This window comes from Mauremys reevesii, linkage group 6 (assembly GCF_016161935.1).
Source record: "Mauremys reevesii isolate NIE-2019 linkage group 6, ASM1616193v1, whole genome shotgun sequence".
Classification (NCBI taxonomy): domain Eukaryota; kingdom Metazoa; phylum Chordata; order Testudines; family Geoemydidae; genus Mauremys; species Mauremys reevesii.
In genome coordinates this window covers 44,273-72,122 of record NC_052628.1, presented here as the reverse complement: position 1 = coordinate 72,122, position 27,850 = coordinate 44,273, and the positions used below count along the sequence as shown (strand labels likewise).

General features: G+C 49.7%; 1 protein-coding gene across 7 annotated transcripts in view; it reads left to right on the top strand.

The window, feature by feature from the left end:
• Nucleotides 1–27,850, top strand: part of ARHGEF39 (Rho guanine nucleotide exchange factor 39) — a 70,070-nt gene that overhangs the window by 26,741 nt on the left and 15,479 nt on the right. For all 7 annotated transcript variants that reach the window (XM_039545061.1, XM_039545066.1, XM_039545060.1 and 4 more), the window contains 3 exons: nucleotides 1,543–1,613; nucleotides 15,548–15,676; nucleotides 26,278–26,507. In XM_039545061.1, coding sequence (XP_039400995.1) covers nucleotides 1,543–1,613; nucleotides 15,548–15,676; nucleotides 26,278–26,507 — 430 coding nt within the window. The remainder of the gene's footprint in view (nucleotides 1–1,542; nucleotides 1,614–15,547; nucleotides 15,677–26,277; nucleotides 26,508–27,850) is intronic.

Below are 27,850 nucleotides of genomic sequence, written 5' to 3'. Positions count from 1 at the left end.
TTCGACAGAGGCCACTGTCAGATACTTCATCTGTAGTCTGCAGAGGCTGGATAATTTGCCCACCACATTGGATCTTGTCCTCTACTAGTTGGAGATTGGTTTAAGACCTGAAGTGTGATGATTATTATTCCTTTTGAAATGTTTATCACTACAGTAACTCCTCACTTAATGTTGTAGTTATGTTCCTGAAAAATGCGACTTTATGCAAAATGATGTTAAGCAAATCCAATTTCCCCATAAGAATGAATGTAAATGGGGGGTTAGGTTCCAGGGAAAATTTTTTCCCCAGACAAAAGACATTATATACACATACAGTATAAGTTTTAAACAATTTTAAACAAACAGTTTAATATTGTACATAGCAATGAATGATTGTGAAGCTTGGTTGAGATGGTGGAGTAAGAGGGTGGAATATTTCCCAGGGAATGCCTTGCTGCTAAATGACGAACTAGCACTTGGCTGAGCCCTCAAGGGTTAATATGCTGTTGTTAATGTAGCCTCACACTCTACAAGGCAGCATGGATTGAGCCAGGAGGGAAGAAAAACAATAGATACAGGGCAGTAGCTGCAAATACTTCCCTGCAAAAACTGAACATGATGATGAGCCCACGCTATCCAGCTGGAGCGCACCACTCCCTCCTCCTGACAGCACATGCACGGCTGCACAGGTGCTGACTTTCCAAAGTGCTGGGGGGGGGGGGACATGAGTGAGAGAGAGAGACATGCATTGCCCCTTTAAGTACACTGACCCCACTTCAAGTACATTGCCCTTTTAAGCAGATCAGCCAGTTCAGACAGAAAGCAACAGCTTCCAGCAAGCTCCTGCCTTTCTGTCCCTGAGCCCTGTCCCCCTCCTCCGCTTTGTGGAGAGGGGGTATTGAGTGTAGGGACAGGAGCAGGGGAACAGCCTGTTATCAGCACCCTTCTTACCTCTCCCCCAGCAAGCAGGAAGCTCCTGGGAGCAGTTCCAAGGCAAAGGGCAGAGGGACAGCTGAACTGCTGCTGGGCGGCTGCTGAGCCACATATCTTACAGGGAATTTAGGGGAGATGATGGGGGGCGGGGGGCTGCTGGCCCCTCCGGTTCTAATCCCCACAAGGAGGGGCTGCTCTTCGAAAGAATCCTGCAAGCAGTGGTCAAAGCAGGCAGCTGCCAAACAACATTATAAGGGAGCATTGCCAAACTTTAAATGAGCATGTTCCCTAACTGACCAGTGACGTAACAATGTTAACTGGGACGACTTTAGGTGAGGAGTTGCTGCAATTATTATTAGGATAATTGATATTTTTGTTATGCATATGTGTCAAATCCCTTTTTGAATCTTACCAAGTTCCTGGTCTACATGGGTCAGGAGAAAAATGGTGTATGTGGGGAGAAGAAGGGGGAATTGACTGTCTTGAGGGAGGGGAAGTGCTTCAAGACTCTGACTGATTAGTCCTCCCTTTCCAAAGGCTGGATCTTTCTCATCCCTTGTACTATCAACAGTAAGAGATTCTGCTGATGGTGACTGTACGTGAAATGTGACTTTATCCCATCTGTCTTAGATACAAGCACTTGTTCAGAGACCTGATGGAGAACACCAGCCCGGATAGTGTGGAGTTCCAGTACCTTGCAAGTATGATGTAGATTCCAAACCTTGTTCTGGATTATTTCCTTTGCTAACAATGATCAGATTTTAATAATCTCTCTGACTTCAAACCCTTTTCGGTGATGAGCTCTAGTAGATTACTATTTCTTTCCTCCTTCTCTCTCTTCCCCCCCTTTACCCCCCACCCGACCAAACATCCCAACTTCCTGAAACCTGATGGGATTAGTAGCACAGTTGGAATGTTAAAATCAGTGGTTATAACCTATTTAGGAAGGATCGAGTGGGCAAAAGGGGATTGTGAGTGGCACTCTGTCAAAAATGGCATTACCTGTTTCCAAGTCACTGATAACTAAGAAGAAAATAATCTTGAATGCTTATGGATCAATGTCCTAACAGATAAAGCACAAGACTAGGGTATTAGCTGATATCTGCTACAGACCACCAATCACACGAGGGAACAGTATGACCACCTCCTTATGCACCAATTTACAATATGTAGAGGGAAAAAACTGATATAATGGGGGACTTCAATTTGAGTAACATGCTTGGGGTCTCATGCTGCTAGTCTTAAAACACCCTTGGGATTTCTAAACATTATAGATGATTTCCTAATTCAAAAAATGTGGCAGCCAACACAAGCGAATTCTATATTAGGTCTTGTCCTTCAGATAAAGAACTGATCACAGAACTAAAAATTAATGTAGCTTAGATGCAAGTGATCATGATTTAATTGTGTTTATAATATGCAAGCTGAATATAAACAGGGACAAGTTTTTAAAGTGCTTGTACACAAATGCCAGAAGTCTAAATAATAAGATGGGTGAACTAGAGTGCCTTGTGATAAAGGAGGATATAGATGTAATAGGCATCACAGAAACCTGGTGGACTGAGAGCAATCAATGGGACACAATCATTCCAGGGTACAAAATATATCGGAAGGACAGAACAGGCCGTGCGGGGGAAGGAGTGGCACTATATGTGAAAGAAAGTGTAGATTCAAATGAAGTAAAAATCTTAAGCGAATCCACATGTTCCATAGAGTCTCTATGGATAGAAATTTCATGCTCTAGTAAAAATATAACATTAGGGATCTATTATCGACCACCTGACCAGGACAGTAATAGTGATGATGAAATGCTAAGGGAAATTAGAGAGGCTATCAAAATTAAGAACCCAATAATAGTGGGGGATTTCAATTATCCCCATATTGACTGGGAACATTTCACTTCGGGACGAAATGCAGAGATAAAATTTCTCGATACTTTAAATGACTGCTTCATGGAGCAGCTGGTACGGGAACCCACAAGGGGAGAGGCGACTCTAGATTTAATCCTGAGTGGAACGCAGGAGCTGGTCCAAGAGGTAACTATAGCAGGACTGCTTGGAAATAGTGACCATAATACAATAGCATTCAACATCCCTGTGGTGGGAAGAACACCTCAACTGCCCAACACTTTGGCATTTAATTTCAAAAGGGGGAACTATACAAAAATGAGGGGGTTAGTTAGACAAAAGTTAAAAGGCACAGTGACTAAAGTGAAATCCCTGCAAGTTGCATGGGCCCTTTTTAAAGACACAATAATAGAGGCCCAACTTCAATGTATACCCCAAATTAAGAAAAACAGTAAAAGAACTAAAAAAGAGCCACCGTGGCTTAACAACCATGTAAAAGAAGCAGTGAGAGATAAAAAGACTTCCTTTAAAAAGTGGAAGTCAAATCCTAGTGAGGCAAATAGAAAGGAGCACAAACACTTATTACACTCTTGCACAGCCAACTTAAGTGCAAGAGTGTAATAAGAAAAGCCAAAGAGGAGTTTGAAGAACGGCTAGCCAAAAACTCCAAAGGTAATAACAATGTTTTTTAAATACATCAGAAGCAGGAAGCCTGCTAAACAACCAGTGGGGCCCCTTGATGATCAAAATACAAAAGGAGCGCTTAAAGACGATAAAGTCATTGCGGAGAAACTGAATGGATTCTTTGCTTCAGTCTTCACGGCTGAGGATGTTAGGGAGATTCCCAAACCTGAGCTGGCTTTTGTAGGTGACAAATCTGAGGAACTGTCACAGATTGAAGTGTCGCTAGAGGAGGTTTTGGAATTAATTGATAAACTCAACATTAACAAGTCACCGGGACCAGATGGCATTCACCCAAGAGTTCTGAAAGAACTCAGATGTGAAGTTGCGGAACTATTAACTAAGGTTTGTTACCTGTCCTTTAAATCGGCTTCAGTACCCAATGACTGGAAGTTAGCTAATGTAACGCCAATATTTAAAAAGGGCTCTGGGGTGATCCCGGCAATTACAGACCGGTAAGTCTAACATCGGTACCGGGCAAATTAGTTGAAACAATAGTAAAGAATAAAATTGTCAGACACATAGAAAAACAAACTCTTGAGCAATAGTCAACATGGTTTCTGTAAAGGGAAATCGTGTCTTACTAATCTATTAGAGTTCTTTGAAGGGGTCAACAAACATGTGGACAAGGGGGATCCGGTGGACATAGTGTACTTAGATTTCCAGAAAGCCTTTGACAAGGTCCCTCACCAAAGGCTCTTACGTAAATTAAGCTGTCATGGGATAAAAGGGAAGGTCCTTTCATGGATTGAGAACTGGTTAAAGGACAGGGAACAAAGGGTAGGAATTAATGGTAAATTCTCAGAATGGAGAGGGGTAACTAGTGGTGTTCCCCAAGGGTCAGTCCTCGGACCAATCCTATTCAATTTATTCATAAATGATCTGGAGAAAGGGGTAAACAGTGAGGTGGCAAAGTTTGCAGATGATGCTAAACTACTCAAGATAGTTCAGACCAAAGCAGATTGTGAAGAACTTCAAAAAGATCTCACAAAACTAAGTGATTGGGCAACAAAATGGCAAATGAAATTTAATGTGGATAAATGTAAAGTAATGCACATTGGAAGAAATAACCCCAACTATACATACAACATGATGGGGGCTAATTTAGCTACAACGAGTCAGGAAAAAGATCTTGGCGTCATTGTGGATAGTTCTTTAAAGATGTCCACGCAGTGTGCAGAGGCGGTCAAAAAAGCAAACAGGATGTTAGGAATCATTAAAAAGGGGATAGAGAATAAGACTGAGAATATATTATTGCCCTTATATAAATCCATGGTACGCCCACATCTCGAATACTGTGTACAGATGTGGTCTCCTCACCTCAAAAAAGATATTCTGGCACTAGAAAAGGTTCAGAAAAGGGCAACTAAAATGATTAGGGGTTTGGAGAGGGTCCCATACGATGAAAGATTAAAGAGGCTAGGACTCTTCAGCTTGGAAAAGAGGAGACTGGGGGGGGGATGTGATAGAGGTATATAAAATCATGTAGTGTGGAGAAAGTGAATAAGGAAAAGTTATTTACTTATTCCCATAATACGAGAACTAGGGGTCACCAAATGAAATTAATAGGCAGCAGGTTTAAAACAAATAAAAGGAAGTTCTTCTTCTCGCAGCACACAGTCAACTTGTGGAACTCCTTACCTGAGGAGGTTGTGAAGGCTAGGACTATAACAATGTTTAAAAGGGGACTGGATAAATTCATGGTGGCTAAGTCCATAAATGGCTATTAGCCAAGATGGGTAAGAATGGTGTTCCTAGCCTCTGTTCGTCAGAGGATGGAGATGGATGGCAGGAGAGAGATCACTTGATCATTGCCTGTTAGGTTCACTCCCTCTGGGGCACCTGGCATTGGCCACTGTCGGTAGACAGATACTGGGCTAGATGGACCTTTGGTCTGACCCGGTACGGCCTTTCTTATGTTCTTATGTAATAAAATCCAGACCAGTTTCTATACATATTCTCTCTCTCTCTCTCTCTCTCTGTTCTTTAATAGGACCAATTTAAAAAAACTGAAAATAGTCATCAGCCAAATTATCTGTGATGAAGAATTTAATCAGAAAAATGTGAATGCTCATTGGGAATCATTTAATAATATCTTATTAGATGCCCCCCCCCCCCAAAAAAAAAAACAGTTGAGGAAGAAAGCTATGCTGGTTAAAAAACAAATATAGTTTAGAGAGGCATTGAAGGCAGCTACAAAAAAGTTACATATAACAAATGGAAGAACAGACAAGTTGATAGTAAGGAATATATATCAGAAGTTTAGTAAAAAATTGATAATGGCACCAAAGGACACAAGGAGAAATCTATGGCTAGGAAAGTGAAGGACAATAAGGAGTTTTAAAATATATTGGGGACAAAAAGAATCCTGACAATGGTATTGGTCCATTATCAGATGGAAATGGTAGAATTATCAATAATAACACAGAAAAGGTAGAGGGATATAACAGAATATTTCTGTTCTGTATTTGGGGAAAAACAGATGATATAGTTCCACCATATGGTGATAACACTCTTTCCATTTCACTAGTATATCTGGACGATGTTAAACTGAAGCTACTAAAGTTAGATATTTTTAAATCAGTAGGTCCAGATAATTTGTGTCCAAGAGTTGTAAAAGAGTTGGCTGAGGAGCTTGCTGGACCATTAATGTTGGTTTTCAATAAATCTTGGAACACTGGAGAAGTTCTAGAAGACTGGAAGAAAGCGAATGTCATGCCAGGTTTTAAAAAGGGTAAAAAACGGGATGGCCAGACGGACATTGATCCCTGGCAAGATAATGGAACGGCTGATGTGGGACTCAAAAAATAAAGAACTAAAGGAGGGTTATATAATAAATGTAAATCAACATAGATTTATAGAAAATAGATCCTGTCAAACTAACTTGATGTCTTTTTTATGAGATTACAAGTTTGGTTGATAAAGAGAATAGTGTTGACATAATATACTTAGATATCTGTAAGGTGTTCAAGTTGGTACCATATGACATTTTGATTAAAAAAACAGAATGGTTAAAAAATTAACATTGCACACATTAAATGGATTAAAAACTGACATACATTTTAAGACCTAACTGTAAATGGGCAGTCATTATTGTTTCCAGTGGGGCCCTGCAGGCCTCAGTTCTTGACCCTATGCTATTTAACATAATTATCAATGACGTGTAAGAAAACAAAATCAACCCTGATAAAGTTTGCAGGTAGCACACAAATTTGGGGAGTGGTATATAATCAAGAGGACAGAGTGATCTAGATCACTTGGTAAACTGGCCGCAAGCAAACAATGTGGCTACATGTAAATGTATACATGTAGGAACAAAGAATATAGTGTATACTTACAGGATGGGGGACTCTATCCTGGGAAGCAGTGACTCTAAAAAAAAATTTGCAGGTCTTGGTGGATAATCAACTGAACATGAGCTCCCAATGTGACACAATGGCCAAAAGAGTTAATGCAACCCTGGGATCCATAAACTGGGATGTTGAGGAGGAGTAGAGAGGCTATTTTACCTCTATATTTGGCAATGGTGTGACCGCTGCTGGAATACTGCGTCCAGTTCAAGAAGAATGTTGATAAATTAGAGAGGGTTCAGAGAAGTGCCATAAGAAATGATTGAAGGATTAGAAAACTTGCCTTACGGTGACAGACACAAGGAGCTCAATTTGTTTAGCTTAACAAAGAGTCGATTGAGGGGTGACCTGATCAGTCTAAGTACCTACACAGGGAACAAATATTTAATAATGGGCTTTTCAGCCTAGTTGACAAAATTATCCAGTGGGCCATAAGGTATACTCCTCCACAGCCCTGGAGTTCCACATCTCGTAACTACTGTACTCTGCTAGTGAAGTATTACTTTCATAACTATGCAAGCTATGGATCTACCATAGGACAAACAGCAGCACTTCCAGACCCTGGTGGAGGAAGGTCACCTGATGGCCAAGGTCAGCCTCCAAGCTGCGGTGCATGCAGCAAATACATCCGCCCACTCCCTTGCCACAGCCATCATCATACAATCAGAGTCCTAGCAGCCGTCCTCTGGCTTCCCCAGGAAGATACAGACCACCATCCAGGACCTCCCACTTTGATGAGGACAGTTTGTTCTCAGTGAAGATAGACAAGTCCCTCCACACTCTGAAGGACTTTAGAGCAACACTGTTCTATTGGGAAATACATCCTGGCACCCCATCAAAAGCAATCCAGTTATGCTCCTATGCACCGTACCAGGTCACCTACCCCCAATATCATGAGCCCGCACAATGGTGCTCTCAGTGTCCATGACACTCAGCCACCGCCACTTCTCTGCAGCACCACGGCATCCATCGAAGTGACAGTTTTGATGCGCATGTTGAGACTTGCGAGCCCCCCACATCACCATCCTCAGCCCCCAAACCTTTGGGGGCCATTTTGCCCTATTTGTCTATGATTGGGACAAGATCATCATGGATTGTTGGGTATTAGAGATCATGCAGCACGGTTACTCAATCAAATTGCTTTCCCCTCCTGCTGTATGCCTTCTGCCCTTCCCAGATGCCTATTGGGAGTCTCTCTTATCGCAACCTCCTACAACACGAGGCAGACACCCTCCTTGAGAAAGGCACAATAGAACTGGTGTCTAATCCCTTAGTCGGCAAAAGCTTCTACTCCCCATACTTTTTCATTTCCTTCTTGATCTCTGACTACTCAATACATTAATCATAAAAATGGAGTTCTATATGGTGACGCTCACTTCCATCATCCCCTACCTTTCCCAGGGGTCATGGTTCACAGCTCTCAATATGAAGGATGCATATTTCCACACTGACATCTGCCCAGTCCACTGCAAGTTTCTTTGCTTCTGCATGGGCAGCGACGACTACCAGTTCAGAGTCCTCCCCTTCGGCATTGCAACGGCCCAAGGGTCTTCACCAAAGTCTTCACAGCTCAACTAAGGCAGCTGGGGTACTCACTGAGACGACGTCAGCCATCTGCACTCTTTGTTCTCTCCTCGCCACTATTGGTATCTGAATCCACAAGGAAAAATCCATGCTCCTCCCAGCACAGACACTTCATCGGGGCATGCCTGGATTCCATGGTGGCTCAGGCCTTTCTCCCGGCAGGCCATTTCGCCACCCAGACAGCAGTCCTATGTCGCAACCCACACACCACAGTGTGTCGCTGTCTCTGCCTCATTGGCCACATGGCAGCCTGAACCCATGTGACACTGCATGCCCGCTTGCACATGCGCTGTCTATAGTTGTGGCTCCTATCGGTCTGCAGGCTCCATGTCGACCACACTGATTGTCCCAAGTCTAGTTCAGGCCTCTCGTCTGGTGGACCAACCCTTCCAAAGTGATGATAGGCATCACCCGCCCCACTCCCATCCCAACCACCACGGATGCCTCCCTAGGTGGTTGGGGTGCTCACTCTGGATGGTCATGCCATCCCAGGGGCTTGGACTCAACACAAGGCCCACATGCGCATCAATATCCTGAAGGTGTGGGCAATCAACTTTGCCTGCCTTGTGTTCCTGCCCCTTATCCAAGCATGCCAGGTTCATCTCCTCTTCGCTAATACCACCACAGCAGCATACATAAACAGGTGGAGGGCACCAAGTCCTGGTCACCCAGTGTGGAGACCTCTGGAACTGGTATATCTGCCACAATGTCACACTCTGCGTGACGTACCTCCTAGGACTGCAGAACTCTCTGGTGGACACATTCAGCCAGATCTGGTACCTCAATCACAAGTGGAAGCTACACAACCTCACTCTCTGCTGCCTCTGCCATGCCTAGGGCACCCGTCACTGGGACCTTTTTGCCACTTGCAAAAACTGCAAGTTCCCCCTCTACTGCTCCGGGGGGGCCAAAGGGCATGATTCCTAGGTCAATGCTCTCCTCTTTCTGTGGCAAGGTGGCCTCCACTACACCTTCTCCCACCAACCCCAATTCCCGGGGTACTGTGCAAGCTCCAACACGATTGGGCCATGGTCCTGTTAATAGCCCCATTTTGGTCCCAGCAATTCTGGTTTTCCAGACCTGCTCAGACTCTCCACCTGTCCCCTAATCCACCTCCCAACACTGCTGGATCTCTTCACCCAGGACTGAGGCAGAGTCAGACATCCCTGCCCAGGCCTGCTTTGCCTCCTCTCCTGGCTTTGGGATGGTGCTTGCATGTAGACATTGTCTGCTTGACACCAGTGTAGCACATACTTAAGCACAGCACACGGCTTCCACATGGGCATTCTACGCAGTGAAATGGATGCATTTCACCTCCTGAGTGCAACACTGCCATCTTCCCCCTCAGTGATGTCTTTCATTCCTACCGTCCTGGACTACCTCCTGGAACTTATGACCTCAGGCCTTGCCATCAGCTCCCTCTGAGTCCACTTAGCAACACTTAATGCCTTCCTCCCACTGGTTGACAGCCACTCAATGTTTGCCCCCCACCCCCTTTCTGAAAAGGCTGACAAATAACTTCCCATCTGTCCTTAAACCTACTATCCCCACCATGGGACCTCAAACGTGTACTCTCTGCCCTCATCAGACCTCCCTTTGAGTCCCTGGCCATGTGCTCTCTCTCATACTTATCCATGAAGGTCATCTTTCTCATTGCCATCATTTCCACTAAGTGGGTCAGCGAATTGGTGGCCACAATGGCCGACCTACCATATACAGTATTCCATAAATACAAAGTTTCATTACGCCTTCACCCTAAGTTTCTTCTGAAAGTGGTCTCAGAGTTCCATCTCAATCAGTTTATTCACCTCCCAGTCTTCCATCCTAAGCCACATGTCTCTACAGGGGACAGGACCGTGCACTCATTGGACGTCTGCCATGCACTTGCGTTCTACCTTGACAGGACCCATGCCTTTCATACCTTTTTGTAGGCATTGCGGTGAGGTCGTGAGGACAAGCCCCCTCTTCACAGCACATATCAAAGTGGGTCTCTACATGCATCACAGAATGCTGCAGGCAGGCTAATACCCCGCTGCCTGGCAGGATTACAGCCCACTCCATGCGGACACACACGACCTGGCAGCAACCTGGCGCTCCGTGCATACCTGCCCCACCCACTATGCCATCACACGGGGGAGCAGTAGAAGATACAGCCATCAGCCATGCCATTCTGCAGATGACGATACTACTTGTGTCTTCACCCCGTCTCCAAGCTGATTGCTACTGGTACTCACCCACAATTGGAATACATATAGGGATTATCACTTGAAGAAGGTAAATGTTTGTTTCTGGGTGACACCTCTCAAATAAATGAACATTAAGACTAGACGTGTGTGTAGATGGCCCATTAAGGACACTTCACTCTATCAGTGGGCCATAGAAGAAACTCATCCTTCCCAGATAACTCTCCCAAAGGATGCCTTAGACACCAAGGGACCAATGGCCAACCCCTGTGAGTCAGCAAACCATGTAAGGACTTGATATGCTCATGACCTTGGCTCCATCTTGGGCTAGTAACTTTCCATAAACAGGAACTGTGGGCTTTGTTTGGGACAGAGGATATAAAAAGGCACGCAAGACATCTCTATTTTGTCTTCATTTCCTGCTTCATGTTTCTGGACTGGATTACTAACAAGGAAACTCTAAACAAGGACTGATAACCCTTAATCTGTCTGGGTAATTTCTAGAGAGACTTTTGCAAGCTAGCAGTTTATTCCACCACTGCTACAAACCTAATATAAGGACTTTGCAATCAATTGTATGTATATGATTCCTTAGCCATTTATAACTCTCTTCTTTCTTTTTCCTTTCAATAGTAAATCTTAGACTTAGTTATTAAGGATTGGCTGTGAGCATGTATTTGGGTAGGATCTGAGATTCATATGGACTGATGGGTAAGTGTCCAATATCTTTGGGATTGGTAGAACTTTAAGTATGGTGAATAGGGTTTTCAGTAACCCCTCACTATATTAGACTTGGTTGTCTAGATGGGAACCAAGAGCTGGAATACCTAAAGGGGATTGGGTTTGGTTTCTTATTAACCAGTGTGGCACTATAGATTCACCAATCCAGTAATGAGAGCTATCTGATTACAGAATAAACCACCAGTTTTGGGGATTATGGGCCCTATTTCTTGCAGTCTGCCCTGAGTGTGGCATTCATAGAATCATAGAATATCAGGGTTGGAAGGGACCTCAGAAGCATAGGCGGCAGGTTCGTATAATTTTTGGTGGGGCCCAAAATGGTGGTCCCCGTCCCCCCCGCTCTCACCCTGTAAGCTGATACAAAATGAAGCTACAATGCGTCAGCACCACAAGATTACAAGGGTCAATTAAAAGTGGAAAGTCAGAAGCAGCACTTGCCTATTAATACCTAATATACGGTATTAAATTTTGTTGCACCTGTTGTGACAAAGTGGGAATGTTCTTAATGTTTTCTCTGAATACTGTGTGGGTGCCTCAGTTTTCCCTGCAAAGTGCCAACTGACGGTGTTGGGGACAAAGAGATCAGGTGGCCTCCTTGTCCGGAAGAGACACAAAGGCCAGATGAGGGAGTGTCAGTTTGGAGCTGGCTGGGGAAAATCGGGAGAGGCCCAGAACTTGGGTCTGGGCTCCCCACCCCCCAAGATGGACCTGACTGAGGGGTCCTGTTTTCTGTACTTACAAGCTCTGTTTTAGACTGTATCCCTGTCATCTAATAAACCTTCTGTTTTACTGTCTGGCTGAGAGTCACATCTGACTGCGGAGTTGGGGTGCAGGGACCTCTGGTTGCCCCAGGACCTGCCTGGGCAGACTCGCTGTGGAAAGTGCACGATGTGGAAGGGCTGAATGCTCCGAGGTCAGACCCAGGAAGGTGTAAGCTTCTTGCCCTGGAGACAGTATGCTCAGAGAGGAGGCTCCCCCAGAGTCCTGACTGGCTTTGTATGGAGTTGTTCCAAAGCATCCCAGCATCCCCTTCCACAGCATGCTCTTCCCGGAAGTCTGCACAGGCACTGACACTCCCTCCTCTGGCCTTTGTCTCTTTTCCAAGCATTAGGAGGCCACCTGATCTCCTTGTTCTCCAAAACCTTCAGTTGGCACCTTGCAGGAGAGTGGCCCAGGCCATCAGTTGCCTGGAGGCAGGGTTGCAGCCATTCTCTGTGCAGATGGCATCACACTGGCCCTCTAGGGCTTTACAACAATCACACCCCCTTATCCCACCATCTAGAGCCTTAAGAAATGCATTGGGGAAACTGAGGCACACAGACAGTATTCAGAGAAAACACCTGTATATGACCAGTTACATACTTTGAAGGGTGTAAAATAATCAAATATTGTGCTAAATACAATGATACTCCAAACTGACCACCAAATTTAAGTTGCATGTTTTTCCCCTCAGGTGAGGGTTCTGGGGTGGGGCTGGGGATGAGGGGTTCACAGTGCAGGAGCGTGCTCGGTGCTGGGGGTGCAGGCTTTGGGGTGAGGCAGGGCTGAGGATGAGGAACTTGGGGTGCAGACAGGCTGCCCCAGGGCTAGGGCCAGAGAGGACTCCCCATCACCACCACTGGCAGCAGCAAGCTCCAGGGGAGGGGACCCCTCCTGCCCCCCACGGCACACACACTCTGCACATGCTCCTAGGGCCCCTCTCAGGTCCAGAAAGCTCACTCCCCTCCCCTATGATGGGTACTGGGGGGGGGGCACAGGTGGCCTTCCATGTTGCTGCCCCTCACCATAACTTCACTGTGGATGGGGGATGGGGCTGCCCCTTGCCCAGCATGGGGCAGAAGTGGGGTAGGCAGGGTGGTAGCTGGCTATGGGGTGGGGGAGCAGGGTGTCATAAAATTCACCCAAGCCCCAGCTGCTCAGGTCTAGGAAGCCTCCCTCTCCCATCCCTCCTGTGGTGGGTGGGTTGGTGGGTGCTGGGGGAGGGGGCATTGCCTTCACATGTGGCTTCCTGCCTCCCCTGTGCAGCCTGCTGTGCCTCACTGGGGGTAGGAGTAGGGGCTGGGACTGGTGCTGGGGCAGGGGGGGAATCGTAGGGTCAAACACTCACGGAAGCCCCAGCAGCTCCTAAGGTGAATGATGTCTGTCTCCTGGCCCGTTTGTGTCTCCTCCAGGTAGGGGCAGGAGAGGGGAGGCCCCCTCCACTCCCCTCCCCCTCCTGAGTGCTTCAGAAGCAGTTAGCAATGCATTCCTCTTATGCTAATGTTGCAGCCCTTAGGCTACAGCAGCAAAGGAGAGAGAGAGACGCGCTGTGCGCTCTCTTTACATTCAGGCAGGGAATCTCTGGGGAGGGGGAAAAATCTAGCTCCAAATATTGGTGGAGCAGAGCCCCTGATTATGAATATTCCTGGGGCTTTAGCTCCAAGAGCCCATATAAGTTGGTGCCCATGCTCAGAAGGTCATCTAGTCCATCCCCCTGCTCAAAGCAGGACCAATTCCCAACTAAATCATCCCAGCCAGGGCTTTGTCAAGCCAGACCTTAAAAGCCTCTAAGGAAAGAGATTCCACTCCCTCCCTAGGGAACCCATTCCAGTGCTTCACCACCCTCCTAGTGAAAAAGTTTTTCTTAATATCCAACCTAAACCTCCCCCACTACAACTTGAGACCATTACTCCTTGTTTTGTCATCTGGTACCACTGAAAACAGTCTAGATCCATCCTCTTTGGAACCCCCTTTCAGGTAGTTGAAAGCAACTATCAAATCCCCCCTCATCCTTCTCTTCTACAGACTAAACAATCCCAGTTCCCTTAGCCTCTTTACAATTTTTCCACATCTTTCTTATAGTGTGGGGCCCAAAACTGGACACAGTACTCCAGATGAGGCCTCACCAATGTCAAATAGAGGGGAATGATCACGTCCCTCGATCTGCTGGCAATGCCCCTACTTATGCAGTCCAAAATGCCATTAGCCTTCTTGGCAACAAGGGCACACTGTCGACTCATATCCAGCTTCTCATCCACTGTAGCCCCTAGGTACTTTTCTGCAGAATTGCTTCCTAGCCATTCGGTCCCTAGTCTGTAACGGTGATAGCTGCTTTCAACTACCTGAAAGGGGGTTCCAAAGAGGATGGATCTAGACTGTTCTCAGTGGTAGAAGATGACAGAACAAGGAGTAATGGTCTCAAGTTGCACAGGGGGAGGTTTAGGTTGGACATCAGGAAAAACTTCTTCACTAGTAGGGTGGTGAAGAACTGGAGTGGGTTACCTAGGGAGGTGGTGGAATCTCCTTCCTTAGAGGTTTTTAAGGTCAGGCTTGACAAAGCTCTGGCTGGGATGATTTAGTTGGGTTTGGTCCTGCTTTGAGCAGGGGGTTGGACTAGATGACCTCCCGAGGTCCCTTCCAACCCTGAGATTCTATGATTCTATGAATGGGATTCTTCCATCCTAAGTGCAGGACTCTGCACTTGTCCTTGTTGAACCTCATCAGGTTTCTTTTGGCCCAATCCTCTAATTTGTCTAGGTCCCTCTGTATCCTATCCCTACCCTCCAGCGTATCAACCACTCCTCCCAGTTTAGTGTCATCTGCAAACTTGCTGAGAGTGCAGTCCACGCCATCCTCCAGATCATTAATGAAGATATTGAACAAAACTGGCCCCAGGACCAACCCTTGGGGCACTCCACTTGAAACCAGCAGTCAACTAGACATGGAGCCATTGATAACGACCTGCATTGTCAGTGTGGCCCATCCAGAGACGTGGTCACACCCACCCACCCACCATCCCCCTCTACTGCAGACTGTGCTACTTAGTGGTGAGAGGGTTACTGAAGGGGTATTGCCCCACATGGCCTCCTACAATCTTGTCTGTAGCATGAGGCAATGTATGACTCAGGTGCAGGTCAACTGACCCTGCTACTAAAAACTTTCAGCTATGGCGGGCAAGCACACCCACTTTTGGAATACAGAGAGGGACCACACATCTCTGGCTGGGATATTTAGTTGGGTATTGGTCCTGTTTTGAGAAGGGGGTTGGACTAGATGACCTCCTGAGGTCCCTTCCAACCCTGATATTCTATGATTCTGTGATCTCGAAGAACCTCCAGTTACAGGTAAATAATCTGCTCAACTCCCAGATTTCAGCAATAGGATTGGGTACATGCTCTTCTCTGGTGCTGGCAATTTTATCTATTTCCCAACCTGATGTAGGTCACTAGCAGTGAAGTGGTTTTTTATTGATGTGCTATGCTAATTTCAGAAGCTGTGAAATCTGTTTCTGAGGTGTCTCAGTGGGTCCACAGCACAATTCGCAGCCATGAGAACTCAATGCAACTGCTTCGGGTCCAGAAACTTCTCAAAGGACAGAAGACCAAGGTGCTGACTCCAGGTGGGTCCTACTCATCAGCCAGATTAAGTGAATTGGAGACTGCTTTGTGGTCACTTCTGATTCAATTCAAATAGACTTGGAGAGGAAAATTGGCTAATGTCTCACAAACAGGTTATGATAAATGGCAAATTATGGGGAGAGGTGACTAGTGGGCCCCCAGGGAATGGGGCTGCCTGGCTGGATTCACATTTAATGACTTGGAAGTGGAGGTAAGTAGCAGGTTAATGGCACTTGCAGGTGTTACTCAACTGGGAGGAATTTATGACTTGCAGTGAGGACAGAAAAATGATCCAAATTAGGTCATGGACATTAGTTTGGGAAAATGTAGCTACTGTCTCCACCTCATCTTTTAATAAGTAGAGCAAGCTGACAGTTGTGTTTTCATCCCTCATGCGCACTCACCTCTCTCCCTCACTTCTTCCCCCCCCCCTGCCAAAAAAAAGGGCCAGACTCCAATATGTTCTGGTGGCATGGGAACTGGTGTTTTGCCCCTGCAGTGCACTGGCAAAATCGAGGAATGTTGGTTGACAATAATTGCCACACCAGATCAACCTAATGGTCCATCTAGTCAAGTCTTCTGTTTCCAAGAGTGGCCAGTATATTTTGTCTGTAGAGGAAGGTGGGTGCAGGCATGGGTTCTGTGCCTGTGCAGACTAATGTTGTTAATGATTTGTAAGAGAACATAAGAGGCATGCCCTTCCCCCCTCCGCCCCCCATTAATCATCTCTGGCACTGCCTGCAGCTTCTGCCTCGGCCCCTGCCCTGGGATTCCCTTCCCCAGCCCCTCCTCCCCCCTTTCTGCCATGGTGGAAGTTGGGCTGAGTGTGGCTGGAGACGTGCCTAGGAAAGGCACCGCAGCTAGTGCTCCCACTGAGCCCTGCTAGATGGCGCCAAGAGCAGGGAAACTGGGCTGGCAGCAGAGTTCTGCTAGATGGGAACCGGGAAGCCTACTGAGTTCCGTCCCTTTCTCACCTGCAACCTCCAGTAAGTGTTTGGAGCCCAGGACAGTGGTGAGGAGGGGGACACCGCGGGGAGCGGGGTGGGAGCCAGGAGGGTGGGGGAAGCAGCAGGGCCCAGGGGCATTGGGTGAGGGGCCAGCATTTTAAGTGCCCCCCAAAAATAGTCATTTAAATCCCTGTGCACACCTTAGTGCCGTCCTGGATTTCAGGTGCCCATGTGTCTGCCCTTCAGAAAGCTATACTCCAACAGCTCTGCCATTTTTTGAGCCACCCTATACACATGCCCAGCTCAGCAGGGAAAGCCCTAGGAAGAGGGTGTGGCATCAGGGGAGAAGCTGAGCTATCACAGTCTGTCATTGTTCGTCCACCCGAAAGTTGGGGCCCACCCAAATTTCCACTCCTAGCTATGCCACAGCAGCTGACAAGTTTCTAAATTACACGGATGGGGTGGAAAATAATGAGTGATCAGTGTAGCTAGATAAGCTAGGCAAAATCAAACAAAAATATAGGCTTTTCAGTATAGCTGAGTACAAACTCGTACATTAGAAACGGAGGTTGATAATCTGAAAACCAGAGACTCTGGAAAGCACTTAAAGTCGGATTCAGAAGGGGGACTTGGTGCCTAAAGTGGCAGTTAGGCACCACTAGTGTACGCAAAACCCTTGCTTGGCTGTCTCCTAACCCTGAAGGTGCCTCAAGTCCCGAGGCATCTGAATTTCTGCGATTTAAAGTGGCTGTGTGTGCACAAAGCTACCTCAGTCCTGACACAGATGACCAGTTTGGTCCGTAACTTGCACCTAAACCACAGTGGTGTTCTTCAGGCTGGTGTTCTCCTTCCTATCTTGCTTTTGGGGTCTGATTCACTAGGCATGCTTGGAGCACCCCTAAACCTACACAAAATGGCACAAGTCAGGGGACCAGATATTACTTAGCCTAGTGGTTAAGGCGTTCACTTAGGATGTGGGAGAGACAGGTTCAATTCCTACCGCTTCCAGCTGTGGAGAAGAGATTTTAACTGTGGCTTCCCACCTCCCCATAACCACTGAGCTATGGGGTATTCTGGGGCAGGGCTCTCTGGCTCTCCTGTTGAACCTGTTCCACTGTGTGTAAAATAATCAAATGCACATTGGGCCAGAGAATTAGAATGGCTGTCTCTATAGTCCAGTGGTTAGGGCAGTCCCCATGTAGCAGGCAGATCCAGGTTCAGTCCCCTTCTCCAATGCATATTTCATTACTAGTAACTGCAAGCCTATGCTGTCACATGGGTGTAATTCCTAAAGTCACATGGTTTAAATAAACCCACCAAAAATGGCTGAGAATTTAAAAACCGGAGGGTAATGGACTATGAATGCCAGTCGTGATTCAATCTGCTGCTATTTTGAACAGAGTTCTCCAATGAAAAACTGCAGAACTAGAATTAATTTGCAAACTGGACACCATCAAATTAGGGCTGAACGAAGACTGGGAGTGGATGGGTCATTACAAGAACTAAAAACTAATTTCCCCATGCTAATTTTCCCCTACTGTTACTCTCACCTTCTTGTCAACTGTTTGAAATGGGCCACCCTCATTACCACTACAAAAGTGATTCTTCCTCCTGTTGTTAAAACACTATGCCAAGGAACATTGGTGGATTCTTCATAATTTGGAAGTTTTTACATCAAGACTGGATGCCTTTTTCTAAAGGATATATGTTCTAGTTCAACTCAGAAGTTACAGGTTTGATGTACAAAGTGCTGCTGAAATTCTCTGGCATGCGTTATGCAAGTCAGACTACATAATCACAGTGGACCCTTTTGGCCTTAAAAATCTATGAATAACCTACCCATGCAAGTTTCTTCCTAATTCCCATCAATTTGAGGTTAGTTTGTCCTGAACCAGGAGGGATCATGTCCTTTTTTATCTTATGTTAAATATAATAAAGCTGTGCATGTTCTCTCTGTACTTACAGAGACCCAATCTTTTTTAAAAATACCCTGGTAAACTCTTTGCCTTGTGGCAGTGAGTGCCAGGCTAATGATGCAGTGCATGAAATAGATGTTAATTTGCTGCCTTTTCCCTTGTATTATATGAGAGAAGATTAATAGAAATACTTGATTGATTTACTTTTTCTATCCCCTTTATTGTTTTGTATCCCTTTATCATATAAAATGGTTACTCACCTTCTCGTAACTGTTGTTTTTCTAGATGTGTTGTTCATGTCCATTCCAATCAGGTGTCTGACTTGTTCTGAATAGGAGAGCTCAAATGTATTCAGCCATGGAGCTTCCAGGCTGTGAGGTGCAGTGACTGCAGGTTTGGGTGCTGGAGCCGCCCGTGATCCTGTGTGAGAAGATCCAGGAAAAGCAGCAGGGTAATCAGGGCTCCCACTGACAAGTCTAGGAGAGACATATACCAATGCTGGCGGGGCCAAGCTGGTGCTATGAGAATGACCTAAGCCTGGTCTCTGCAAATCTCGAGCAGGACCTTGTGGACAAGTGGTATGGGTGGGAAGGTGTATAGAAGCGTTCCCCCCCCCGAATGGAGGAGGAACACATCCACTGTGAAGCCCGGACTATAATTCTGGAAGGAGCAGAACTGCTGACACTTCCTGTTGTGTCATGTGGTGAAGAGGTTGATCAGGGGACAACCCCACATCTGGAAGAGCAAAGATGCGACATCTGGGTGAAGAGACCACTTATGGCTGTGAAAAGACTTGCTGAGGCTGTCTGCCAGCTCGTTTTGGATCCCCGGAAGGTACGACGCCTGTTAACTGAGTGCTCTATACAAAAGTCCCATAACCTGAAGGCTTCCTGGCACAGGGGAAAGGAACATGCACCCCCGTTTGTTGATATAGAACATTGCAGTCATATTGTCCATCATGACAGATACACATCGACCTGCTAGATATGTGTGGAATGACTGACATGCTAGGCGTACTGCCCTGAGCTCCCTGACATTGATATGAAGATGGAGATCTGTCTGTGACCAGAGGCCCTGAGTCCTGTGGTCCTCCAGATGAGCTCCCTGCCCCAAATCTGACGCGTCCGTCACTAGTGTCAGGGATGGCTGTGGGGCAGTGAAGGGGACCCCCGAGCACACCTGGTGAGCATCCATCCACCACAGGAGTCAGTCGAGGATGGGGTGAGGCAGGGTCACAGTCCTGTCCAAGCTGTCCCTGGCAGGTCTGTACACTGACGCAAGCCACGACTGAAGCAGCTGAAGCCGAAGTCTGGCGTGCCGAACCACGTACCTATAGGCCACCATATGGCCGAGCAGTTTGACACAATTTCTCACGGTGGTGGTGGGGAACTGCCTGACTCCCTGGATCATGGCATCAAGAGCCTGGAATCTCACCTGTGGGAGGAATGGTCTGGCTTGGGTTGAGTCTAGAACCGCTCCTATGAACTCTATCCTCTGGATCGGGGACAGAGTCAATTTCACCTCGTTCAGCTGGAGGCCCAGATTCTTGAAGGTGGCTCTGATGAATGCCACCTGTGCTTCCACCTGACCCCTGGATCGGCCTTTGATCAGCCAGTCGTCGAGGTATGGGGACGCCTGTACCTGATGTTTCCACAGAAAGGTGGCGACCACTGCCATGCACTTGGTGAAGACTTGAGGTGCTTCTGACTGGCCGAAAGGGAGGACAGCAAGTTGGTAATGGGAACCGTTGATCACAAACCTGAGGTACTTTCTGTGGTTGTGCACTATTGCTATGTGAAAATACGCATCCTTCAAGTCGAGGGTGGCATACCAGTCTGCTGGATCCAGTGAAGGGATAATGGAGGTCAAGGAGGCCATGTGGAACCTGAGTTTCCTCGCAAACTTGTTGAGGTCGTGGAGGTCCAGGATAGGCCTTAGGCCGCCTTTGGCCTTCGGTATTAGGAAATAGCGGGAATAGAAACCCTTGTCCCTGTGCTCCAGTGGAACCTCCTCCACAGCCCCCAGCGCTAGGAGTGATTGCACCTCCTGAATGAGAAGTTGCTTGTGAGAAGCGTCCCTGAAGAGGGACAGGGAAGGGGGGTGGAAAGGCGGGAGGGCACAGAATTGGATGGAGTATCTCCTCTCTACCGTGTGAAGCACCCAGCGATCCGAAGTTATATGGGACCATGCATGGTAGAAAGGGGATAGTCGGGAGGAAGAGGTAAGGCAGGGTGAATTCAGTCTCTGGACTGGTGCGCCGACCTCGACCGCACCTTCAAAATGCCGGTTTAGGGCCAGAGGGCGGTTTGGGCTGGCTCTGATTAGCGGAGGGATGTTGTCTTCTCCTATCGCTCTGGTTCCTCCTCCTAGAGTTGTCCTGGCGGTTCTGCTGCTGGAACCTTTGAGGAGGTTGTGGGCAGAAGTGTCTCTGCTGAGTGGCAAGGGTATGCAAGCCCAGGTCTGAGGGTGTCCGCCTGCGGGGCCACCCTGCCGCGCTCCTCCTCCTCAGCGCGCGCCGCTCCTCCTGCTCTCCCCCCTGCTCTCTCGCCTGCCCGGGGCTGGTGACAGCTCCCCGCCCCCCCTGCCTCCCCCCCTCCCCCCCTCCCCTCCCCCTCCCCCCCCCCTATCCCCCCCACCCCCTACCCCCCCCCACCCAGCCCTCAGGTCCCTCAGTCTCACTGCTGGTGGCAGGCCTCATCAAGCCCACCCAGGCAGCAGACCTGCCCACCGCCAGGGGTGCATCCCCCCCCTGCTCCTGCCTCCTCACTGGGCCCCTACCTGCTCCTGCTGGCCCCCCCTGCCTGGCCCTCCCCCCGCCCACCTCCTGGCCTGGCCCCTCCCTCACTGCCTCCCTCAGCAGCCTGGCCTCAGCCTCTTCCTCAGCAGCAGCCTCAGCCCTCAGCCTCTCAGCCATCTCTCTCTCTCCTCTGATCTCTCTCTCTCTCTTGCTTCTGCCTGGGCTCTGGCTTCCTGCCTCCCCTGTGGGCAGCCAGCTGCAGCCACTTTCCCCAATCAGCCCCACTCCCCAGGCCACACCCCAGCCCACTACCCCACCCCCCCCCCACCCCCCCGCCCAGCCCCACACCTCACCCCACCCCCCCCCCCCCCCACCCCTGGCCTGCCTGCCCCCCCTGTCTTGCCCTGCCTGCCGTGTCTCCTGCTGGCCCAGCCTGCTTCTCCTCCTGCGCTTCTTCCTTTTCTCTGCTTCTTCCTTCGGACTGCCTGCTCCTTCGCGCTCACGCTGCTCCCTGCTGCTCTGTCCCTCAGGCCCTGCTCCTCCCTCCTCTCCCTTCCCAGGCCCTCTTCCTCAGGGTCTTGGTCCCCCTTGGTGGCTTGTCCACCTGGGACCTGGGGTCCCTCTTCCTTCTTCCTCTCTCTCCTTCTGACTCCCCGCTGGTCCCTGTCTCCACTCCCTCCCTGGTGATGGTCCCTCCTGGTGGTCTCTCCCTCCTCCTCTCCTCTGTCCCCCCCACCCCTCTCTCTCCTTCCACACCTGCTCTCCTGCCAGCCACTCTCCCAGCCACTCCTGACTGCCTCCCCACTGCTCCCCCTCCCGGCTTTCTTCTGCTTCCTTCTGGCTCGCCCCGCCCCCGCCTCCCGGCTGCCCCCCCCCTGCCCGGCCCCTGCCCTGCCTCTCTGCTGCCTTCCTCTGGCGCCCTTCCTGGGCTCCCCCCTGCCTGGCCCTGGGTCCTCCCTGGGGGGCTGTCTCGCCTGCCCCCCTGCAGCCTGCTGCTGCCTGGCAGTGCGCCCACACCGCCCAGGCCGCGAGGCTGCGCCCCCCCTGCCCTCAGGCTGCCTGGCAGTCTGCTCCTGGCCCCAGCTCCCCCTCCCCAGTCCTCCTGCTCCAGTCCTCTTGGTCCACCATGTCCGGCTCCAGCCCGCTGCCTCCGCCTCCCCGGTGGCCGCCCCTGCTCCCTGCCCTCCCTCTCTCTCCCTCTCTCTCTGTCTGTCTCCAGAGCCCGCTGTTCCAGCTGTTCTGCTGTCAGCTCCTCCTGAGGGCCCATCCTGCCCCCCCTGCAGTCCCTGTCCCCAGTCCCCCCCTGTCCCCCCCTCTGTCCTCAGTCCCCACCCATGGACCACGCTGGACTACGCCCCCACAAAGACCCGGGATAACAGGGATCCATCACTCTCTGGCCTGCCCCCCCCCCCCCTTGGGGCAGGGGCCCTGGCCCCCTATCAGGGTCAGGTGCCAGGGCGGTAGGGCCTCCGCCCGCCTGCCTGCTGCTGCCTCTGCGAATTTGCTCTGCTGCTCTCAGCGCAGCCCTCGGGCTGCTCGGCCGCCTGCCGCCCCTGGCCCGGCGCCCCCCCCCCCTGCCCCCCCCCCCCCCTGCCCCTGTCTCCCCCTCCCACTCCCCCACCTCCCTATCCCCCCCCCCACTCCCCACCCAGCCTGCTCATGGCAGGCTGGCAGTCACCCCACACCCTGGGCTGCCTATCAGCATCAGCCATCACAGGCAAAGGGGGGGGGACCCTGCTGGCTGCCCTACCCCCCCCCTGCCCCTCTGCCCCCTGCTGCCCCAGGCCCCCTTGGCCCGGGCCGGGCGGGGCTGGCCTGGCTGGCTCTTAGGCCTGGCCCTCTGGCTATTCCCCAGCACTCCTTCCACAGGTTCCCCTCCTCAGCCAGCTAAGCCTCAGCCATCTCTCTCCATCTCAGCAGAGAGAGAGACTCTCTCTGGCTCTGGGCTCTTCCCCTCTTATATAATCCCCAGGGCTTCAGTTTGGTGGGGCCAGCTGCAGCCACTTTTCCAATCAGCCCAGCTCCTGCAGGCCCCTTTTTTTAACCCCTTAAAACCCCGGAGCAGGGTCCACCCTGCTACAGGGTGGCTCGGGAATCTTTTAGGCTGTGGAGCCGTTTGTCCGTCTTCTCTGAAAACAGAGTCTCACCCTCAAACGGGAGGTCCTGAATCATTTGTTGGACTTTGTAGGGTAGCCCTGAGACTTGCAACCAGGCCCCCTGTCACATAGCCCTGTCACCATGACTCTTGTGGCAGCGTCTGCAGCATCTAAGGTTGCCGGCAATGAAGCACAGGAGACTAATTTTCCTTCTTCCACCAAGGTGGTGAACTCAGACCGAGAGTCTGAAGGGACGAGCTCCGTGAACTTAGCCATGGAAGCACAAGTGTTATAAGAGTACCTACACGCAATGGCCTGCTGGTTAGCAATATGGAGCTGTAAACCACTGGTGGAGTAGATTTTCCTACCCACGAGGCGTTTACTGTCCCTGTTCTTTGGGTAAGGACCTTGGAAACCTTGTCTCTCCCGCTGGTTAGCCCCGTCAACGACCAACGATTCCGGAGGTGAATGGGAGTAGAGATGCTCAAAGCCTCTGGAAGGGACGAAATAGCGGTGCTCATTGCATTTGGCAGTGGGTGGTAGAGATGCTGGTGTCTGCCATAGAGTTTTGGTGGTGTCCACCACCGTCTTTATGAGGGGTAATGCTACCTGTGAGGGCCCTGAGGGTGCTAGGATGTCCACCGTGGGATCCGTGTCCTCAACCACCTCCTTGGCCTTGATGCCCAAGCCTTGGGTAGCCCTGCGGAGCAACTGCTGTAGAACTCTGTTGTCCTCTAACGCAGGAGCTATGGACGACCCAGCCAAATGAGGGGGAGGAAGCATGTGCCGGTGGTGGAAGCTCCCGGCCCCCGATGGGTCACGTGATTCCCAGGGCAGCGTTGGAGGAGGTGGTGCCAATGATGGTGACGGGGCCGAAGGCATCATAGTCGGTGTCAGCATCAGCCCCACAGGAAGGATCTGCATCGGCATGCTCACAGGAGCCGCCGAGGTCGGGGGGCCCGGTGTCTGCATTGAAGTCAACGTCGACCAGGGTGTAGGCGTGGGAGATGGGTGTGTCGATGTCGTAAAGGCCAATGCCGAAGTCGGAGCTGAGCACGGTGCCGGAGTCAACGACGGCGCTGGAGGGAAAGGCATCGGGACTGTAGGCGCCAGGTGCAGATGTGCGGCGGAAGGCGGCATGACAGTAGCAGAGGTGACTGAAGACATTGCTGAGCATGGGCCCTGGGTTCCTCCCTGGCCCTGGTGGTAAGCCCAGGGAATCCAGAAGGACCATTGAGGTGGATTCTGCCACTGCGGAGGCCACGCCTGCTGCTCCCTTCTATCTCTGCCCGATCTCATTCTATGGCTTCTGCTGGTACTTGAGCGGTAGGAGTCGGGCTCTGACTCTGAGGTCTCAGACACTGAAGACCATGGAGGAGCTGATCCTCAGTGCCTCAAAAGTTGAGAGCTCGAGGAGCAGGAAGGCTCTCTGTGGGAGCGTGTAGGTGCCGATAGACAAGGCGAAGGGGAGTGCCTCGACATCCATAGCCAGCTTTCCCTTGGAATGCACTGGAGAACGGGGCTCCGTTGGCGCTGAGGGTTCCTCCCTGGCAGGTGAGAACGGTGTCATCAGGTGGAGGATATCTCTGGTGGCCTGGTACGGCTTCCGGCATGGACGGGAGCTGAAGCTGCTGCATAGGCACCGGAGATTGAGGTGGGGCCGGACTCGACTGCCTCACCTGGGCAGGAGTCAACACAGCCCTGGAAGGAGATGCCGAGGAGTGGCCCGCGTGGGGTCGCACTTCTTAAGGCTTAGCCGGAGGAGAATGGTCGTCCAGCTTTTTCTTCTTTTGCAGCACTGGTGAATGGGAGCGGTGCCTACTATCAGATGGGCCCTGTGAGGAGCCGTGGAAGTGACGAACGTCCCTGGAGGAGTCCTTCCTCGGCACCAAAGTCGCCAACTGCGCTGGGGCACTCCGTGTCGAGGACGTCGTTGGGGTCGGGTCTCTTGAGCCCGGGTTGGAGTGGGGGCACGAGGCTGCCTCCATGAGGATCACCATCAGCTGCTGTTCCCATTCTTTAAGTGTTCTTGGGCAGAACTTGCGGCAGATCTTGCAACAATCTTTCTGATGGGTCTCCCCCAGGCACCTAAGACACGATGAGTGTGGATCACTCTTAGGCATGCGCTTGGCGCAAGCCACACAGTTCTTAAATCCCAGGGACTGCGGCATGCCATGGTGCTGGGGCTGGGGGGCAGGGAACTCCCCAACTACTATACTATACTAAACTTTTAACTGGTATTAACTATCTAATTATATACATAGAATAACAAAGAGAACTTGCTGAACAAGAGCCAAGGGAAGTTCCAGCTACCGTCACTGGCGGTAAGAAGGAACTGAAGGGGTGGCAGGTCAGCAGGGCTATATATTAGGTGCCATGAGGGCGCGACTCCAGAGGGTGCCCAGGCCGACCCAACAGATGCTGTTAATGGAAAAATCTTCTGGCCAACGTGCATGTGTGTGTGTACACACCTGATTGGAATTGATATGAACAAGCACTTGAAGAAGAACCCCTTAGTCCTCTTTTCTTTAAGGTAAACAGTCAATCTCTCTCAACCCTTATTTTTCTGTTACATTCGTTTTGAAGTAGGGTGGGCATATCTGAACACAATACGCCAGGAGGGTGTCCCATTACTTTTATAATGGCATTACAATTCAGTATCATTCCACATGCATATAACACTTTTTATTCATGCCTGCATGCTCTTTCTGAGCACTTTCTGCACATTGAGCAGAGGTTTCATAACACTGCCCTCAGTCACATTGAGGGCTATTTCCTGAGTGATTAATAGTTTATTTAAAACACAGTAATTGATATGAGTAGTTCACTTTATTCCTTTAATTGATATTGCCTGTGTCATGATTGAGTCCCATCTCACAGTTGTGATTTTTCCCCCCACACAACCAGGGCGCTGGTATATCCAAGAAGGCTGGCTCATGGTGGTGCCCACAAAGGGTGAAGAAGTGAAGCGTAAGATGTTCTTCCTCTTCTCCGATATCTTGGTTGCGACGAAGCCCTGCCATCCACTGCATCCCCTGAATTCAGACAAGTTTTCTTGCCAGGCAGTCTATCCACTTAGCCAGTGCACAGTGGACAAAGTGTTTGGCCATACCCAGAGCCAAGGAGGGCTGCTCAGTGTAAGTTTCTCTCAGTTTCTGGCTGCAGCTCCTACAGCCCTCATTTCCACCCCCACCCACAAACACATCCTGATCTAAAATAGAATTAATATGAGAGAGGATAGTGGGTGTAACTGACCCCTGTGGCTGAGGCCGTGATGAGGAGAGCCAAGGTGAGTCTCTTAATTGTTGCAGGAGCAGCAGACTAGAGAGGGTAAAATAGTGGCAGTGATAAATATAAAGAGCTAGATTGTACTAGGGAGGCTTCACTGCAGGTGGAAGAGTGAGGGAGTGAAGAGCCCACATCACCTCTGTGGGAGGCACAGTTCCTCTCTGACCTCCCTGGTGTGCAGCTTGCTCCCACTACTGTACTTGGTTTGCTCAGGGTAGGGGCATGGCCCCTTGCCCCCTTAGGAGTGCACAGAGGAAGCAGTGCCTGGGCTCTGGTCATTGTGCTGTCCCCGTGCATCCACAAAGAGGCTACTTCCAAACTGGCCCCAAGGCAGCATGGTAAGTAAAAGGCAACAGAGTGGTCACTAGGGCTTGGCTCATCTGAAATCCTGCCAGATAACACGTGGAGAGATTCTTTGGAACTGTTGCCAAGGGTGGAGCTCCTCCTCCTGGCTGCTTTTCTTTCTTCCCTCATGTCTTTTCAGTGAAGGATCTGCCTTTTGGCTGCAAGGACTTCTCCTGTTAGGGGTTATAATACCTTGGGTAGAAGCATCCCAGAGGTCATTTGAAGTGCCTACAGTTAGAAAAACGTCTCCCGACTTGTCCCAATAATGCTAAAGCAAATTGCTCTATTTACATTTAAACTAAGACCCTGTGCTGCTATTTATAGTTACTTCTGAGAAGAGAGCCACATTAAAATGCAGTACAGAGAGTGAGGTCTCCTGGGCCCTACTGGATTCACCACAGACTTGCTCTGTGATCTTGAGCAAGAGGCTTCCTTTCTGGGCTAGTTTCTCAATGTATAAAGTAAATCTGTAAATGAAGATGCCCCTATGCTGAGAGGAGAGCTTTTCCTGTCAGCATAGTTAATTCACCTCCCCAAGAAGTGGTAGCTATGTCAGCCGGAGAAACTCTCCTGTTGACATAGCGCTGTAACAGCAGGGATTGCTCCGTAAGGGCTGGAGGGCCTGGGGCTAGCCAGCCCTTATTAGTACAGAGGCACACCTGGATTAGATCAGGTAATCCCTTATATAAAGTACAAGAAGTGGCTGCAGTGAAGTGTGAAGCTCAATAAACTGAAAGAAGAAAGAGGCTCCTACAGAGAAGACCTTGACACCAGGGGGTTTGGAACCAGAGCTAGAAACCTGAGGCTCAAGACACACAGGGCCTGCATGTGGACTGCCAATGTAGGA